This window comes from Mya arenaria, chromosome 1, assembly GCF_026914265.1.
Source record: "Mya arenaria isolate MELC-2E11 chromosome 1, ASM2691426v1".
NCBI lineage: Eukaryota > Metazoa > Mollusca > Bivalvia > Myida > Myidae > Mya > Mya arenaria.
The window spans coordinates 1167979-1184603 of NC_069122.1; the positions used below are offsets into that span (position 1 = coordinate 1167979).

A 16625-nucleotide genomic window follows, 5' to 3' on the forward strand; every position below is an offset into this window, starting at 1 on the left:
TACGGAACTGTACGGCAACTATATTAAAAACCATATCGTTATCTTATGAGTTGCTCCCCTTGTACTAAAATTTGTCATTAATTTTCCAATAAGATTTGGTTAGAAACGATTTGATACAGCGTATTCTTCATACAATAATTATCTTTGATTGATATTTAGTCTAATTTTAATTTTTTTTATATGAATAAATCGTAGCACTTTGACATGGTGCAGCTGAACCAAGCGTAGGAATTTACATGTTATGAGAAGATTCCAAGTTTAAGGGACTAATGCTTCGTTATTTTTTGTTATTTTTTTATTTTATAAATTTTATCATTTACACACCTTTATGAACACTCTCAAAACAGAAAATACGGGTGTTATTTAAAGTGTACTAGTAGTAGTTGTTGGGTTCTTCATCATACATTCAGGATATTGATATATCAAATGCCTTTATAGGATTAAAATTTGTAATAAAGGAAGATTTTATGATCTATCAACAGCTTGAGCTTTTTATTCACATAAAAGGAAACACAGGCAAAATATGTTCACATTTTTAACATCAGGGATATAGGTTGCATTTTTTCTTTTGGGATGTGGCATATTTGCAGACAATGATTGACAGGACTCTCTTTGAAGAGTACTGGTTGAGAAGCAGTTTCCGACAGTTTTTATATGTTTTTATTGAATTATTTATACGTGTTTAAATAACTACTAAAATTGTTCATATTTAAGATAACTACAGCTCAAGCTGCTATTGTCGATATATTTTTCACATGTGTGACGTCACATATAGTGTATCTAATAGGGGCGCATATTGTATAAGCCAATTTAGGAAAACCTTGTAGCTATTCATAAATATGCAAATTAGGTTCACCCGCATGCGCAATACACTGCGCGTGCCAATCCCCCACGTGCAAGTTTGTGTACAAAATGAAAAATAAACATTAAACATTAAATAATGATAAAAGTTACTTACGTGTCTCGGTAAGAAGTTCAACTTTTGATTGCTTAGTAACCATATAGTTAAATTAAAGTACCTTCTTTATGAAGATCTAAAGAAAGTACGCGAAAAGGCGATTTGTCGGAAACTGCTTTCCGTCGGAAACTGCTTCTCAACCAGTAGTCAGTTAGTCATAAAAGCCATGCTGATGTTTACATTTTTTTTTATCAGACACAGTGAGCTCCCCTGTCATCACACTTGCTTTAGAATGACTTTAAGTAAGCTGTATAATCTCGAAATCATACAAGCTGAAAGTCAAGCGATAAAAAAATTAACTTTCTTATCCCACTTAATTGATTATAACATTTTGGGTTATCACAGTGATGTGTTGACTTTGTAATATGTTTGCCAAAACATTCAATAATTTAATTCTCAGTATTTTCATCAAATCCATTCATAAGAAACCCAAATAATGTGTGAACCTGGGTGCCAGAATCTGACCAAGCAATATTTTTGTTTGGATCTTAGAATTAAAGATTGAATTCAATTAATTTAAAACACAATGAACATGCATCGTATTTATTATATATCCTTTTAAATAAAACTTAGGTCATTGTATTTAAAGTTTAATACGCTACAAACTTTTTATACATCTATAATTGATTAAATTAAAAGAAATACTACAAAAATAAGTTTGTAATGTATAGCTGTCAATTTCAGTCTATTATATGAAATAAACTGAAACATCTTCATCTCTTTACATGAGTTGTGTTTGTTTATAAATAGTTTTCTAAAATAAATTGGATAAGAGAATAAAAATTATTGGATTGGAAATTTAATTACCTGCCAACTTAATATTGATCATGAATATCATAATAAAACTAAAAGAAATACTAGAATTATTTTAAATGTTTAGGGGTCAATTTTCCAAAATTCTTTTATAATAATCTGCTATGCAGTAGGGATGCTTATAGGTGCTCATTATATATTGAGTACTGATAATCAATGTACTGATAAGCCATACCTTGGCAGACCTAATATGGCTTGGTTTGATATGAGGAGAAGGGTTAATTAAAGTTGGACATCTTTTGTTAAGAATAAAAATCGATTAAAAAAGCTTGAAAAAATGAAAGACAATTGCTTTTGAGCTTGAAATGCACTAATGGTGTACTTAAAAGTTTTTTGTATAAAGTTCTGAATTTGATATTCCCCCGGTACATAAACTTTCATTTAACTTGTCAGGTGAGAAAATCGCTAGCAGTACGTACTATACAGCACCAGTAAAATATTTAGGAATACAATAATGGCACCACCCATGATGAAAATTTTGAAACTAAAAAGAGAAAAAAAAGTTAATGATACAGGAACGTTAGGAACGATAAATCAACCTAATGACATTAGCGGTTACCGGTATATGATTTGATACCAGAACCGGTAATCAGCCTTATTCAAACCACAGTGGTAAAAAAAATAAACAAAATGATCCATAAACAAGTTTTAATACAAAGGGGCCACTGATTGAGGTGTGTCACCTCCCGCTTCGAGTAAGTTGGTACCTGTTTTAAAATATTTTTAAGAAATGATCAAAATTAACGAGCAAATTATTTTGTGAGTCATTCATGCTAACTTTGGCAATAATACATCCTTCACAATACTTTGTTTAGAAAGTGATTTTTTAATCTATATATATAAATAGCATTGTACATTTCCCATCTAGTGGTCGATCAGTGGTCTAATGGTAACACTTGAATGTCAATCCAGGGGTCACAGGTTTGATTCCCTGCCAGCCCCAATGAAAAAATACTAAGTGTCTTATGGGAAGGATGTTTAATGGGGGTCCTATGTGACAGTGCTATACACTGGTGCACGTAAAAGAACCAGGGTAGCTTTAACCAGGGTTACATTTTGTCTATACAGGACTGGGAGCCATGTCCTGCTTCAACTGCTGTGTGGAGTTGACTGAGTGTGAAGACTCTACCAAATACAAGCGCCCAAATCAGTTGTCCAATAACTTACAGAACAGAAAATGGAGCCCAGAATCTGGGAAACCAAACATCTCCATAATGCAGGTGTGATATTAACTCTATTGACTTTACTGTTGTTGTTGTTGTTGTTCTTCATGTTGTTGTTGTTTTTAAAGAAAAAAGTCAAGATATTTTCACAGATCTTGGCAGTGTCAGTGCCATTGTCCTTGTACAAACAGTTTAGCCCTTAAACCTGCACTCTCACAGATTGAACGTTTTGGCAACTTTTTTTATTTTTTGTCTTGGAACGAGCCAATTTTTGCGAAAATCCATGGAAACCAGTTATATAAGACTGCTGACAAAAAATTGGATCGCAGTTTTTTTATATTGAAGTTAAAAAAATTATGTTTTATGCATTTTTCTTAAACCCGTTAGTAACGGTTTAAGCCATAAAACATTAATTTTCGAACGGAAATATGATAATCTACGATCTGATTTTTTGTCAGCAATCTTTTATCATTGATTTGCAGATATTTGATCTTTCCAAGACAAAAAATAAAAAAAAGTTATAAAAATGGTATATCTCTGAGAGTGCAGATTTAACTAAGTTAAATTAACATGTTAATGCATATTTTATTTACCAGTGACAAAATATCAATTTGTTTGCTGTCAAGTCTTCACAATTCCTGATTCACAGTCCCTTAAATAACTGGGAAAACTGATTAGTGTTGCTGTGCACTTGTTGATTTGATAAGTTACTGAATCATTTATCTTTTTGTTTTCACGGAAGTGAATATAATTATGCTCTGTAGTAATGCATATTTTTGGAGACATCTCAAAGGGATTTTGTTAGAAAACCCAAGAGATTTTGACAAAAACCAAGGTTATATAAATATGTATAGAAAATATGTTGATATATCTTACATTCTGTACCTCTGCTAATTCTAGGGGATTTGGCTTAAAAACCCAGGGGATTTGTTCCTCAACTAGGGGATTTGTTCCTCAACTAGGGGATTTGCTCTGGCAGCAGCATACTTTTTTTGAGTCTATTACTTTTAGTAGGATTGTATTTAAACCATCATTGTGTGTAAGTTTGTTGTAAAAACATACAAGCACTCTTTTCTACATTTTACCCAATCACAAACATTTTTTATTGTCTTATTTTTCAACTTCCGGGGAATTACATTCCCATCCTAGACCAGAGAATGGATATAAATTCCAGGGGATTGATTACATGAAGACCAGGGGATGGATATAAATTCTGGAACAGGGGATGCCATAAATTCCTGGGGATTACATGAGGAAAAGGGGATGGATATAAGTTCTGGGGGATTACATGAAGACCAGGGGATGGATATAAGTTCCCGGGGATTACATGAGGAACAGGGGATGGATATAAGTTCCCGGGGATTACATGAGGAACAGGAGATGGATATAAGTTCCTGGGGTTTACATGAGGAACAGGAGATGGATATAAGTTCCCGGGGTTTACATGAGGAACAGGGGATGGATATAAGTTCTGGGGGATTACATGAGGAACAGGGGATGGATATAAATTCCTGGGGATTACATGAGGAACAGGAGATGGATATAACTTCCCGGGGGTTACATACTTACACTTTGGAAAACAACTCCAATGAGATTGCATTAATTTATGAGAGATCAAATAAGATTTAAATTTCACACATTGACTAATAGTATAAACCCAAATGGATGTTTTGATATTTTGATTCAGGCCCTAGAGGATATTTGTGATGGAGAGGTTTCACTCGCAAAACTGAAGATCCATTCTTCCAGGGTTGTATGTCATGGTAAGTTCTATAAAATTAAACCAGTCTTCGAAATGAGCACATCTTCATTAAATACTTAACATTTCAAGGTTTTGAAGCTTGATTACTCCCAACACCTTGAAGTGTAACTGATAAAAAAATAAAATTGTAGATTCAATTTCTGGTTGTCATAAATATGTTAATGAATTGTTCAATAAAATACATGTGAAGACTCATATGCACCACATCATGTGATTTGGTGCCTTTCGGACAATCATTTGCTTTGTTTATCATATTTGTTATTTCAATTAAATCACTTCAGGAGGCAATACTGATCATTCCATGGTGATATTTCTGAAATTAGATTATGATGCTTGCTTAAATTGGACCATGCCTTGAGCATTGGCTATAATAAACCTGACATAATATTAATTAATAAGACATGATATAAAGGAAAGTACATTAATAAAATGAAACTAATAATTAATGTATCAATACTCAAACTAGCTTGTAATTTTCATCCTAACAGGAAGTCTTTATGGAGCATAAATATAACAAAGTTAGATGATTCATTTTAGTATTTTTAAACATTTCATTTTTAAACAGAACAATGAGAGCAGTCAAATTAAGATCAAAGCAGTATGGAAACATGAGGGAAGCAATTAATTTTCATCAATGATCAAGAAATTTTGATTATACAAACGACATTCCTCATAAAAAAAAAATCTTGGAAAAAATTTCATTATGTAGGACAATTTTTTTATCAATGATTATTTCATTTGCAAATATTATGTCAGTAAGCCCGAAATCGCATGATGTAGCTTATATACATTTACTTCTGAACTTAACAAAAAAGTATGTATGGATAGATATAGTTTGCATTTCGCCATGTACATTTTTCTTTATACTTCCCTATTAAGACTTCTGACGGACTGAAGCGTGGCAAAGAGGAATACTGGTCTTTAAGTGTATATATATAATTTTTATGTCATAGTAGAGAAATATGACTAAAATTAAAATGATGGTGAACATATGGTGTGACCTGTTGTGATGGTCAACTGTAGGGTCTGATGTAGGGTCAACTGTAGGATCAATAAGCAGGTCATTGGTAGGGTCAATGGTGGGGTCAACAGGTGATGTCAACAGTCTGGTCAATGGTCGGGTCAATGGTGTGGTCAACAGTAGGGACAACGGGAGGGTCAACAGGTGGGGTCAGAGGTAGTTTTGAATCTTTTTTATGAATACCATATTTTATATCATGCCATGAATAACTGTACAACAACTTACACTAAAGCCTCATTCCTGCTTGAACTCATGTATTATAACCTACATACACTATCGCAGAATGTCAGGTGTACCTGCGTCAGGCAATCAACAAGAAGTGTGAGGTGGACAGATCAATGAAGCAGGTGATCAGCATAACAGACAAGGTGTCTAATGAACAGAGGTCGCAATATTACACAAGTAAGTTAAAAAAAAAATATTGCATAGGTTCTGCCGGTAACTTTATGGTTAAACCAGAGCACTCTTAAACAGTGTAAAGGTTAGTTTACAGTGAAGAAATTATATTGAAACAAGGTGCAGAAAACCAATTTCAATAAGATATATCTCACGCTGCTTTAGAGTGCTCAGGTTCACCTGTAAAGTTATCGGAGAGTTAATGCAATAAATATCCGTGCAACATTTTTATTGAAATGCAGTTTACATCAAAACCCTAGTTTCACCTGAAAAATTACAATCTTAAGCCTTCTGACCTTTATTGAAATGGGGTCTAGGGGTTTACAACGATACAAATAACGCTAGCTTTAATAAATAACTGTGCAATTTTAAAGGCATGATGTGAGCCCTGCTTGAGCCTACCTATATACTGTATGGGAAGGCTGAAGCAGGATCACATGATGCCTTTGAATCATAATATTATATACTAAAGATAATCTATATAAAACAGATTGTTTAAATCTTGAAATGGTTTAATTTTAAACATTTTTTGTGAATTTATTATGACGCAGAATACAAAATCTACCATAATAATTCAATTAATATTGAATCCTTCATTTGGTTTTAAAAATTAGTGTAAAGCAAAGGTAGAAATATTGTATGAACAAGTGTAACGTAACTTGTCCCTTTTCCTTCTGTCACAAAATCTTGGATCATGCATGTCACACAAACTATAATTATGAACCAGGAAATGAAACTTTAAAGATGCACTATTACTCCCAAATAAGATTTACCATATTTAATAAAATTGTTTTAATTTACCTAAAAGGATTACTAAATGTCGAAAACAATGGTTTTTTTATGAAGGACATTGAATTTGATTTTAAAAAGAGGTGCAGAAAACACAGTATTTTACCTTATAAGAGGATAGTAGATCACAGTATATCTTTTAGCATTCACCAAGCAGTTAATATTTTTGTGTTTTTAGGTATTAAATACATGGTAATAAACTTATCAGTAATTAATATTTTCCATAAAGGCATTATTTAGTAAGTAGTTGAAGGTTTACACTCAGAATTTATGTTTGTTATACATGTGTATGTATTGATTTTGAATAAGAATGTCACTTTAAAAAACTAGTAAGCAGGGGTTTTCTATGTGGCTGCTTTTTGCTCCTTGGCACTTTTGCTTAGTTTGTCCGTTTTTTAAAGAAAAAAATGGGGTATTGTAATTATGCCTTTCAGGTGTCAGTGGTTTGCAATACTTGAACCTTGTTCATATAACTCATAAAATATTTTTGATAAAAACTTGGAACACATATAGCGAGTTACAATAAACTCATGTACAGCAAGGCCCATAACCCTGGTTATAATTATTGTCTAGGAATACGCATTGTTCTTGAGTGTTGAAGTCAGCTTTGCCGCACTTTGTTTGAATAAAAAACATGCTTAGTTTGTCCAAACAAAACAGTTTTATATGCAAATTTTAGTAACAGATGTAAAGTGCCCTTCCTTAAAAAAAGTAGTTGCCCTTTACATCTATTCATGAAAATTGATAGTAATTAAGGTATAAGAGGTACTAGCTGTCTCAGCTGTTGACATTTTAAAGGAAAGGTGTTGGTATGTCAAATTTACAAACACCAGAAGCATATGATTATGATATTATATTGTAGTTTAATTTCTGTTACTTTGATCACCCCATTGTGTTTGCATTTAAAACACCAGCTTACAATAAGGATATGTACTTGATTATAATAACATGCCTGTCATTACAAGCACTGAAACTGGAACTCCTTAAAACTAAAAACAGAATAGAAAAAGGCATCAAAGCTGAGGGTCAACTTCAGAATGATGCTATGGATGAGATGAGGTACATCCAATAAATTTCGAGGGATGAATGCGAAAAGGTTCTTAGTGATGTTAAATAAAGAAGAAGATTGAACCTTTTGCTTTCACCCCTGTTATTTAAATAATACTATGGGAACTACAGGGACAAGCCCAGTAGCAAAGCAATTAAGGATATCCCTGTTCAGAGACTCACGTTTCAAGGACTTAAGAAACACTTAATGAAAGACACACAGCTGCCATAAAAGAATATTACAACACACACCATCCAAACATCTAAATATATTAGGGATGCAAATGAATATTTGAATATTAATATCAATCAAAAGTTTGGTATTCGAATGTCAAAATTGGTATTCGAATATTTGAAAAAAAGTTCAATAAAGAGAACAAAACACATTTGCCTACAAAACTGTTGTTGTTTATAAAGTTTGTTTTTCTTCTTTTTACAACGATTGATCCCTAATGCCAGAGTTGTAAATGTTATGACTAAAACGCGCGTCATATGTCATTTAGGGTCATATCGAAAGGGTGCTATAAAAAGTTCCCTACTTTTACAAGAACTGGCTAGGAATCAGTTTTAACACCAATGTGTTGTCTTGGCTGAAAATTAAGCTGTGCAACATAGCTCAAATCGACGTGATATATGAATGCCATGTGCTACAATAATGTTGTTACATATATGTGCTTTAAACTGTTTCTCAGAATGGGGCTGATCATCCTACGGAAAGACCTTCCATTGGCGCAAAACACTATTTGACTAGGAATCCGTCTAATTTCACATTGTTTACTACAAATATAAAGGCAGTGGAATTGAATCATTCAATTGTGTTATTTGTCTGTTTATAATGTATTGCTTTTTTCTTCCTGAAAATGGAAAATTTCGAAGGCTCATTTGGGGAAAATCAGGGTCCGACCTGCGTACTGGCTACGACAAAGTAGGGTAAAAATGCCCCGGCTATTACTTTAGCAAAAAATAATAGTAGTTTACTACATCTTCTAAAATATGTATTTCGGTAATTGAATATTCCAATATTCGATCGAAAGAATTACCGAATATTTGAAAATCAATTTTGCCATTCGTTTGCATCCCTAAAATATATTCATGAATAAATATTGGGTTTACTGCCTTGCAACGGTCAGCAGAGCTTGAGATCTCTTTTTTACGTAAAAACCATTATTTAATCCATGACTTAGCTAGTAACATCTTACAGTGATGATTTTCAGTTGAAGTTTTCACATCTGACAGTGATGATTTTCAGGTGAAGTCTTCACAGACAAGCCTGGACAATGCTGGTCGTGTTTTTGTCAGTTCAAGGAAGGTGACAATAAGAAAAAGCGAATGAACATGAGTACCGAGCTTGTTGATGGTCTGAATGTCATGGAGGGGATTGAATCATTGCTAGGAGAGAAGGCTGACTCGCTTTTTGGCCTCTAGTAAGTTGCAAACAAAAAAGAACTAGGATAATATGGTGATTCTTGCACTTTGATTATTTAAAGAACACACTTCTGGCATAATTATATTAAATATATATGTTTTCTTTTATGCAATATTATGTCCAATTTTCTTATTTTATTTTATATAAGCAAATATGATTTTGCTAAACTTTTGAGAGATAATGTGCCAATGTGTTTTCACTTTTGCGAAATCATAACTGTTAATTGAAAAAGATTAACTTAAAATAACTAGATATATATTTGATATTCTGAATTTCATTTGGTTTTTATAATAGCATGGTTTTGTCAATTGTTGTCAATTTCTACAACAGCGCTCGCGTTGTCAGTTTACCACTTTCAGTTTTATCAATAATTTTGGACAACTTGATGTGGAGTATTTAAACTTGGTATGAACATTGCTCATGGTCAATGACCCCTTTAGATTATGATGTCAAGGCCATGGTCCATTTCTTGAAAAATAATGGTCCTGACAGCCAAAACTTTTTTTGCACAATTCTAATTTTAATAATTGTGCTTATACCATTAATACAATTAAAACTACAGGGACAGGCCCAGAGGTCATAATATTTTATGAATAAACCATGGTTAGAGGCAGAAGGCAAGGATGCAAACAACAATAATTTGAGACACAAATGTATAAACACAACATACACAAATGCAAACTCCACACAAAATAGCTGTATAGATAAATGATGGAATTCACCCCGTTGGAAGGATTAGTGAAACATGAGATCACTTCAATGAATAGTTTTATTACAAATGTCTTATCTTATTCCAGCCCCAGGGCAGTGTACATCTGTAAGGATTGTTTCAATCTTCTTCGGCATGTCATTAAGTCACAATGTGTGTTTGAAAGCTACCTGACAACCTTTAACAGCCAGACAAATGAAAACAGCACCTTTTCCAAGCTCTGTAGAGGTGAGATTTTGGACACCAATGACGACAGTGTTGTCATTGAAGACTCGGCGTTACTTATTGCTGAAAAGATCGATGAGCAAGCTCCTGAAAATGATGACTCTCAGACTACTGATAAGGGTGGAGTAGATGAAGTGGAAATAGAAAATGATGGTTCACAGGAAGATCTGTTGAGGCAAGATTGTCATACTCAAGATATTTATGTATCAGACAGATTAGATGACCATTCAAAGAATACAACCGAGGTTGAAGGTCATGAAGGTGATCAGAGTGTTGAATATCATGTTCATGGTGACAGCGAAACAACTGATGTTATACACATGGCTAGAGCCATTCTGACATCCAAATCATCATCTGGTGAAACTCATAGTGGTGAACAAAAGGTTCTTGAAAATGAAAGGCATTCTTCTGTAAGTCTTGATGCTGTTCAAATGAATGTAGTTGACTACCAACCTGATTCCCATCATAGTTCAATATTAAAGAATCCTAGTGACATTGAATGCATTCAAACAATGGAATATCTGAATAAAATTGAGGAACAGCAATCGAATGACAGTGAGGTAGATCAAATTGTTTCAAATTCAGGGGATTTTAAAAGGACTGGTAATAGAAAGGTCAGAATAGTAGTTGATTTTCAGAAGAAACAGATTGGCACAGTCCAGTCTGAAGATGACAACATGCCTGCTAATAAAAGACAGAAAATGGATTCAAACCTTATGGAAAGGTATAAATCTATTTAATGGATTGAAACCGTATGGAAAGTAATAAATAATAAATAATAATAATAAATTTATTTAAGGCAACATTAATCTTTTTAGGAAACGCTTTTTTGTATCAAGGTCGTTATGGCAGAAATCATTTTATTTTCAGTTAAGTAGTAACAGGTCAGGCAACAGTACAAATGAGTTCTTATTGGTCAGTTTTACTCTCATGCATAAAGTGAAAACATATTAATTTGTAGGTAATTTACAAATTTGATACTTGCAGAGACCCTGATAATGACTGGGTGCTGTACCGAGATCCAGGAGACTTCAAGTCTGTCATTATACAGATGATATTTGCAGAGGCTGGTGTAGCTTACCAGGAAATGGCTTTGGAGGCTTACAGCGCTGTTATTGGAACACCAGAGGAGTTTCCAAACCCATCATGTTCTGTGTTAAGGAGAGGTAAGCACTTTCATTTGTATCATATCTGACCCTAATATCACAGAAATACTTAAGTCAAATCTCAATCTCAACTCATTTTATATCATAGTATCAAAAGTTATTCAAAATGTGTTATACACTTTTTAAAAGCTCATTGAATTTCTCCCATAGAATATGTTGATTAAAAAATTTGGTCAAGATTCCAAAGAAAAATTATTTAACACCAAGTAATATAATTGAGTACAACTCGTTGCTTTTTAACTTTTACTCAAGCTAATTTTTTTGCTCTAGAGTATGTTTCCATCCACACACGCCATTAGGAATACGTTTTTAAACAGAGTATAAACATACAAGATTAAATTTGGCCATAACTAAAGATGTTCAAACGAAACTTGGTTCACACATTGCCTGATGTTCAATAAGGCCAAGCACTTTGGCTTTGATTTTATTTCTTTTGACTGAAATACATGTAATAGAAATAATGACTACAGTCAAACATGGCATTTGCACCACAGCACTAGAGTTAATGCCCTTATATTATTTTTATTATTTTTTCTCTGATATTTTATTAGCTTATGATTCCAGGGGCCTTATTCATAAAGCTTCTTAGTGACTATTTTAATTAAGTGCAAAATTGCATTTTCTTATTTACTTATTTATTATTTTGTACACCAAAAATATGAAAATAAGCAAGAAAATGGCCTAACCAATATATCCATATATGAATAAATCTGATGAAAAGGAGAGTATTTAAAATATTATTTTTTTCAAAATTACAAAATTTTACCAAGTTGAAAATATACACTAAGATGCTTCATGAATATGGTACCAGTAAAAATTAAAGCTATCAGCCATCTCAATTATCTGCACTTATCTGGCCCAGCAATTTGACCTTATCCTTTCTATAAACTTTTATCTGTAGCCTCATTTGATTATAAAGATCTTACCCTATCACTTTAGGAACCTTGAAGTTATCAGCCACCCCAGTGATCTGCAAGTACCTCGCTCAGCAGTTTGATCTCTACCCTGCAAACGTTCACGCTCAACTACAGGCAGAGCAGATATGCAGCAACTGCCATGACTTCATAACTGAAGGTATAGACTCTGAATGATTTGCAGGGCACTAAATTGGCTAAGAGCTGAAATTGGACTTTGGGTGAGAAGAAATCACCATTGTGAGATTTTATTCAAAGGAAGCTGACGATCTGTGTTGGATTAAATCAGACCAAATAACAGTGATCTGTACACTCACTAGCAAGCAGTATCACTTCTCTCTCCCTACCAAGTGTACTTAATTCTTTGCTGACCAGTGTTACACTGAATCAATGTCCAGCTTAAACTTAGGCCAAACCAAATTGATTTTATGTTTATCCTCGACACTCTCATGAGAAAACAAACAAGTGATATCCTATGCAGAATATTCAGCAGAATGGACCAGAGCCTCCCAAGTCCTTTCTGGACCATTCTTAACTGTTAGATACATTCCTCATTGGCTAAAATATTTGGAGCACCTTGTTTCCGCAGGCAAGAATGTATGCAGGTATAGGAATACTCCTGACATCTATTGTACAGCTTGCCAGTTTAAGATACATTTCCACTGCAAAAAGAGAAGTGACAGGGTTAAGCAAAGAAACCTGAAAGGGTTGAGCAAGGAAACCTGAAAGGGTTGAGCAAGGAAACCTGAAAGGGTTGAGCAAAGAAACCTGAAAGGGTTGAGCAAAGAAACATGAAAGGGTTGAGCAAAGAAACATGAAAGGGTTGAGCAAAGAAACATGAAAGGGTTGAGCAAGGAAACATGAAATGGTTGAGCACAGAAACCTGAAAGGGTTGAGCAAAGAAACCTGAAAGGGTTGACCAAAGAAACCTGAAGGGGTTGAGCAAAGAAACCTGTAATTGCTGAGCAAGGAAACCTGAAATGGTTGAGCAAAGAAACTTGAAAGGGTTGAGCAAAGACACCTGAAAGGGTTGAGCAAGGAAACCTGAAAGAGTTGAGCAAGGAAACCAGCTGTTAGTGTAGTGGAAAAAATATTCACCCACACACCATAATTCTCTAATTCTAATGATTTTTTTGCTTATTATTTTAATGACAGATATATGCATATATGTTGTTTACAATATTCTTTATGGAAAATTGATTATCTCATGTTATTAACTGTACAACCTCAACTTTTCAGCTGAACTTCACCAACATCTACCAAGCAACAACCTTCAACAAGAGTCCTTGAGCCTGTTTCAGACTGTTAGACTTCCCCCTTGGCTGAAATATTTCGAGCACCTTGTTTCCGCGGGCAACAGTGTATGCAGGTATAGGGCTACTCCTGACTTCTGTTTGTACAGACAAGCTTGCCAGTTTAATGAACCATTGGCGTTTGTTTGATGCCTGGCGTCCTCTTTATAATTTTGTTATTATTTCAAGGAGTAGTATTTGCTGATTTTTAATAGTTACCACTATGTACCCCGGTACAATAAATGAAAATTGAAAGCCTGTTTTTGTTCTTTCATGGTGAAACAAATTTGTAAGGTATATTTTTTTCTATGATGTTTGCATATTATTTCTCTAACTTTCAAATCCTTTTAATCCTTTCTTAATTTCTAAAACTATGATACCCTAATAATATGGGGTCACTAAGCAACAAAGTTCACATATTACTACATAGGACAACTTAATGTGACCAATATTATAAAATTAGTATGTATTATTATGTACATTAATATCACTCATAATTTGAAATCTACCAAGAGGGTTATTTGTAGGGCTCCGGGGGCTATCTCAATAGAAAAATTGAAATTGCTTAACTTCCATAGTTTCATTTTTTTTTCTATAGCATTTCTTTGAATAGAACTTTCGCTGGCATTGAAAATGGACACAATGTTCGTGAAATATTTTTTATGTATTACCACCTGTCACGTTTATACAGATTTAAGATAATTGTAATAACAACTAATTTTTTTTATTTAATTGTGTCCCAGGAACATAAGTGTCTGGTTCAAACACTGATCAATGCTTGACATTGAATAGAAAGTACTGGATTTTAATGATAACTTGTGAAGGAAGCCAATAATTATTGTTATGATTGGACAATAACAATAGGGATTTGTGCTGAAATTGACCATAACTTACTTTTCATTCCAAAATAATAAGGAAATGTTAATGATCTAAGAACAACAGTTTTCTGCATTGCCCATATTTTGTAGTTATTCGGGTTGACTAGTTACGTGCCATTAAATTGCTCCCCTGTCAAATATGCTATCATAAGGGGCCTTATCATCATTTGATGGTTCTTGTATCACATATTACAGTGTACATATCATAATGAACAGTTTGCAACTTTATATACATTTTTTGTGTATTTCCAGGTATTTATTTGATGACAAGCTGAGCTATGCGGACCTCGTGCTTTACCATGCTATTAGATATGCAGAGAGATTTCCAGCGGTGAACAACACAGCAGGATGTGTACAGAAGCTGAGACTTTTTAAAAGAGAAATTGATTCGAGACCTTGTGCAGCCACTTTTCCTCATACTTGAACATACCTTTGATACGATTGTTAAGACCTGGGCCCATGTCAACAAACAGTCCCAAGTCTCAGTATGAAAAAAATGTCCAAAAATATGGCATGTATGACTTTCCAGCATTGTTGACAATTCATGCATGATCTGTGTTAATACTAGTAACTATAGTGTTCAACAAGTCTTACATGTGTAGCTACATTGAACCCATTTCAGGAATTTGAGTCAAATTTATAGTCATGTACATAAACATCTTGAAGCTCTTGGGTCAAGTTTTCAACAATTATTTATTAATATTGTGATTGAATTTTGGAATAAAATAAGTGTACAAGTATGCTTGGTGCTGTTAATTGTTGTAAATGTTGCCTTTTTATGGCCTTAAATGGTGGCATTTATTAATCACACTGTCCATGCATGCACTTGTGTGTCTGTCAGTTACATTCTTGTCTCAGCATTAACATTGTTATTATTTAATGGATTCCACTGTATCCTCCTAATAACTCATAGCTGTTGATCCTGGGACATCGAGACAACTCGTAACTTTCTCCATAAATCAATGTTTTTGAGGTATTGACTTCAAACTAAATACACATATTGACTGTGTTGAGGAGATGTGTTGTGCAAACATACAACATGATTTTGTGAATTGTATTTTTAGCGTTAAACCCTTATATTATTTTTTATTCTTAGTTTTATTCACTTATCTCCATAACTCCATATGTTTTTGAGTTATTGACTTTAAACTTCTTACACAATTTTGGTAGAGCAGATGTGCTGTTCAAAGGAAACATTATTTTCTGAATGTTTCTAGCTCTACTGGCCAGAAAAGCTTATGTGAAAGCGCAGTGTCGGTCGTCCATGCGTCTGTATACAAATGCTTGTAAAAGCAATACAGGCTTCATTTTTTATTGTATCTGAATTAAACTTCTACATAAGTCAGATATCCATATGAGAGCTTGGTTACTCTCTTAAACCATCCAAATCATTATGAAATACTGCAGCCATACAAAAGTATATTCTAAGGGAGATAACTTGGTTGTGTATTATTGTAGTAGTTTTATTTCCCTTGTGAGAGACAATTTTCTTCAACATTGCCCAATGGAAACATGATTCGTTCCCTACGAATGAGAGTTACATAAAAAGTCATGCATATGCTCTCATGGGCCTCTTGTTTAGAGCTATTGCACTTTTATTTTTTATTATTAATTTTTTACTTCTCTCTATAACTGCATCTGTTTTTGAGGTATTGCTCTGCAAACTTCACACACATATTGACTTGGTTGAACAGAAGTGTTGTGCAAAAGAAACAGTATTTTACCCCTGACAAACCCCAAAATGTAAAGGGGGTAAATTCGAATTACCCTGTGGTGGGTTGGTTGGTCCCTTACAATTTTCCTTGTCCGAAGCGCAACTTGAAAACTAATAGATGGAATTTAATTAAACTTTATATAATTGTAGAACATGATGAGAGGTAGTGCATTGTATAGGAACCATAACTCTGCTTTTGCGAATTGAAGCTTTTTTCCTTTGTTACTTTTTCATGTCCGGACACGTGAAAACTACCAGATTTAATCTAATTAAAACTTCAAATAATTGTTAAAGGACAATAAGAGGAAGTGCAGTATAAAAGAGCCATATCTATATTTTAGCAAATTGCAGA

The 16625-nt window shown here is 33.7% G+C and overlaps 1 protein-coding gene across 2 annotated transcripts; it reads left to right on the top strand.

The window, feature by feature from the left end:
• The first annotated feature begins 1667 nt into the window (after positions 1 to 1667).
• Positions 1668 to 15299, top strand: LOC128208350 (uncharacterized). 2 transcript variants are annotated; one of them, XM_052912013.1, is made up of 10 exons: positions 1668 to 2470; positions 2840 to 2991; positions 4622 to 4697; positions 6000 to 6119; positions 9199 to 9373; positions 10173 to 11033; positions 11297 to 11475; positions 12415 to 12549; positions 13629 to 13758; positions 14812 to 15299. In XM_052912013.1, exons 2-10 carry the CDS (start codon positions 2851 to 2853, stop codon positions 14981 to 14983), a joined length of 1989 nt encoding a protein of 662 aa, XP_052767973.1. In that variant the 5' UTR covers positions 1668 to 2470; positions 2840 to 2850; the 3' UTR covers positions 14984 to 15299. The 2 variants fall into 2 exon arrangements, with proteins under 2 accessions (XP_052767973.1, XP_052767904.1); XM_052911944.1 differs by having other exon boundaries at positions 1668 to 2466.
• The last annotated feature ends 1326 nt before the right edge of the window (positions 15300 to 16625 follow it).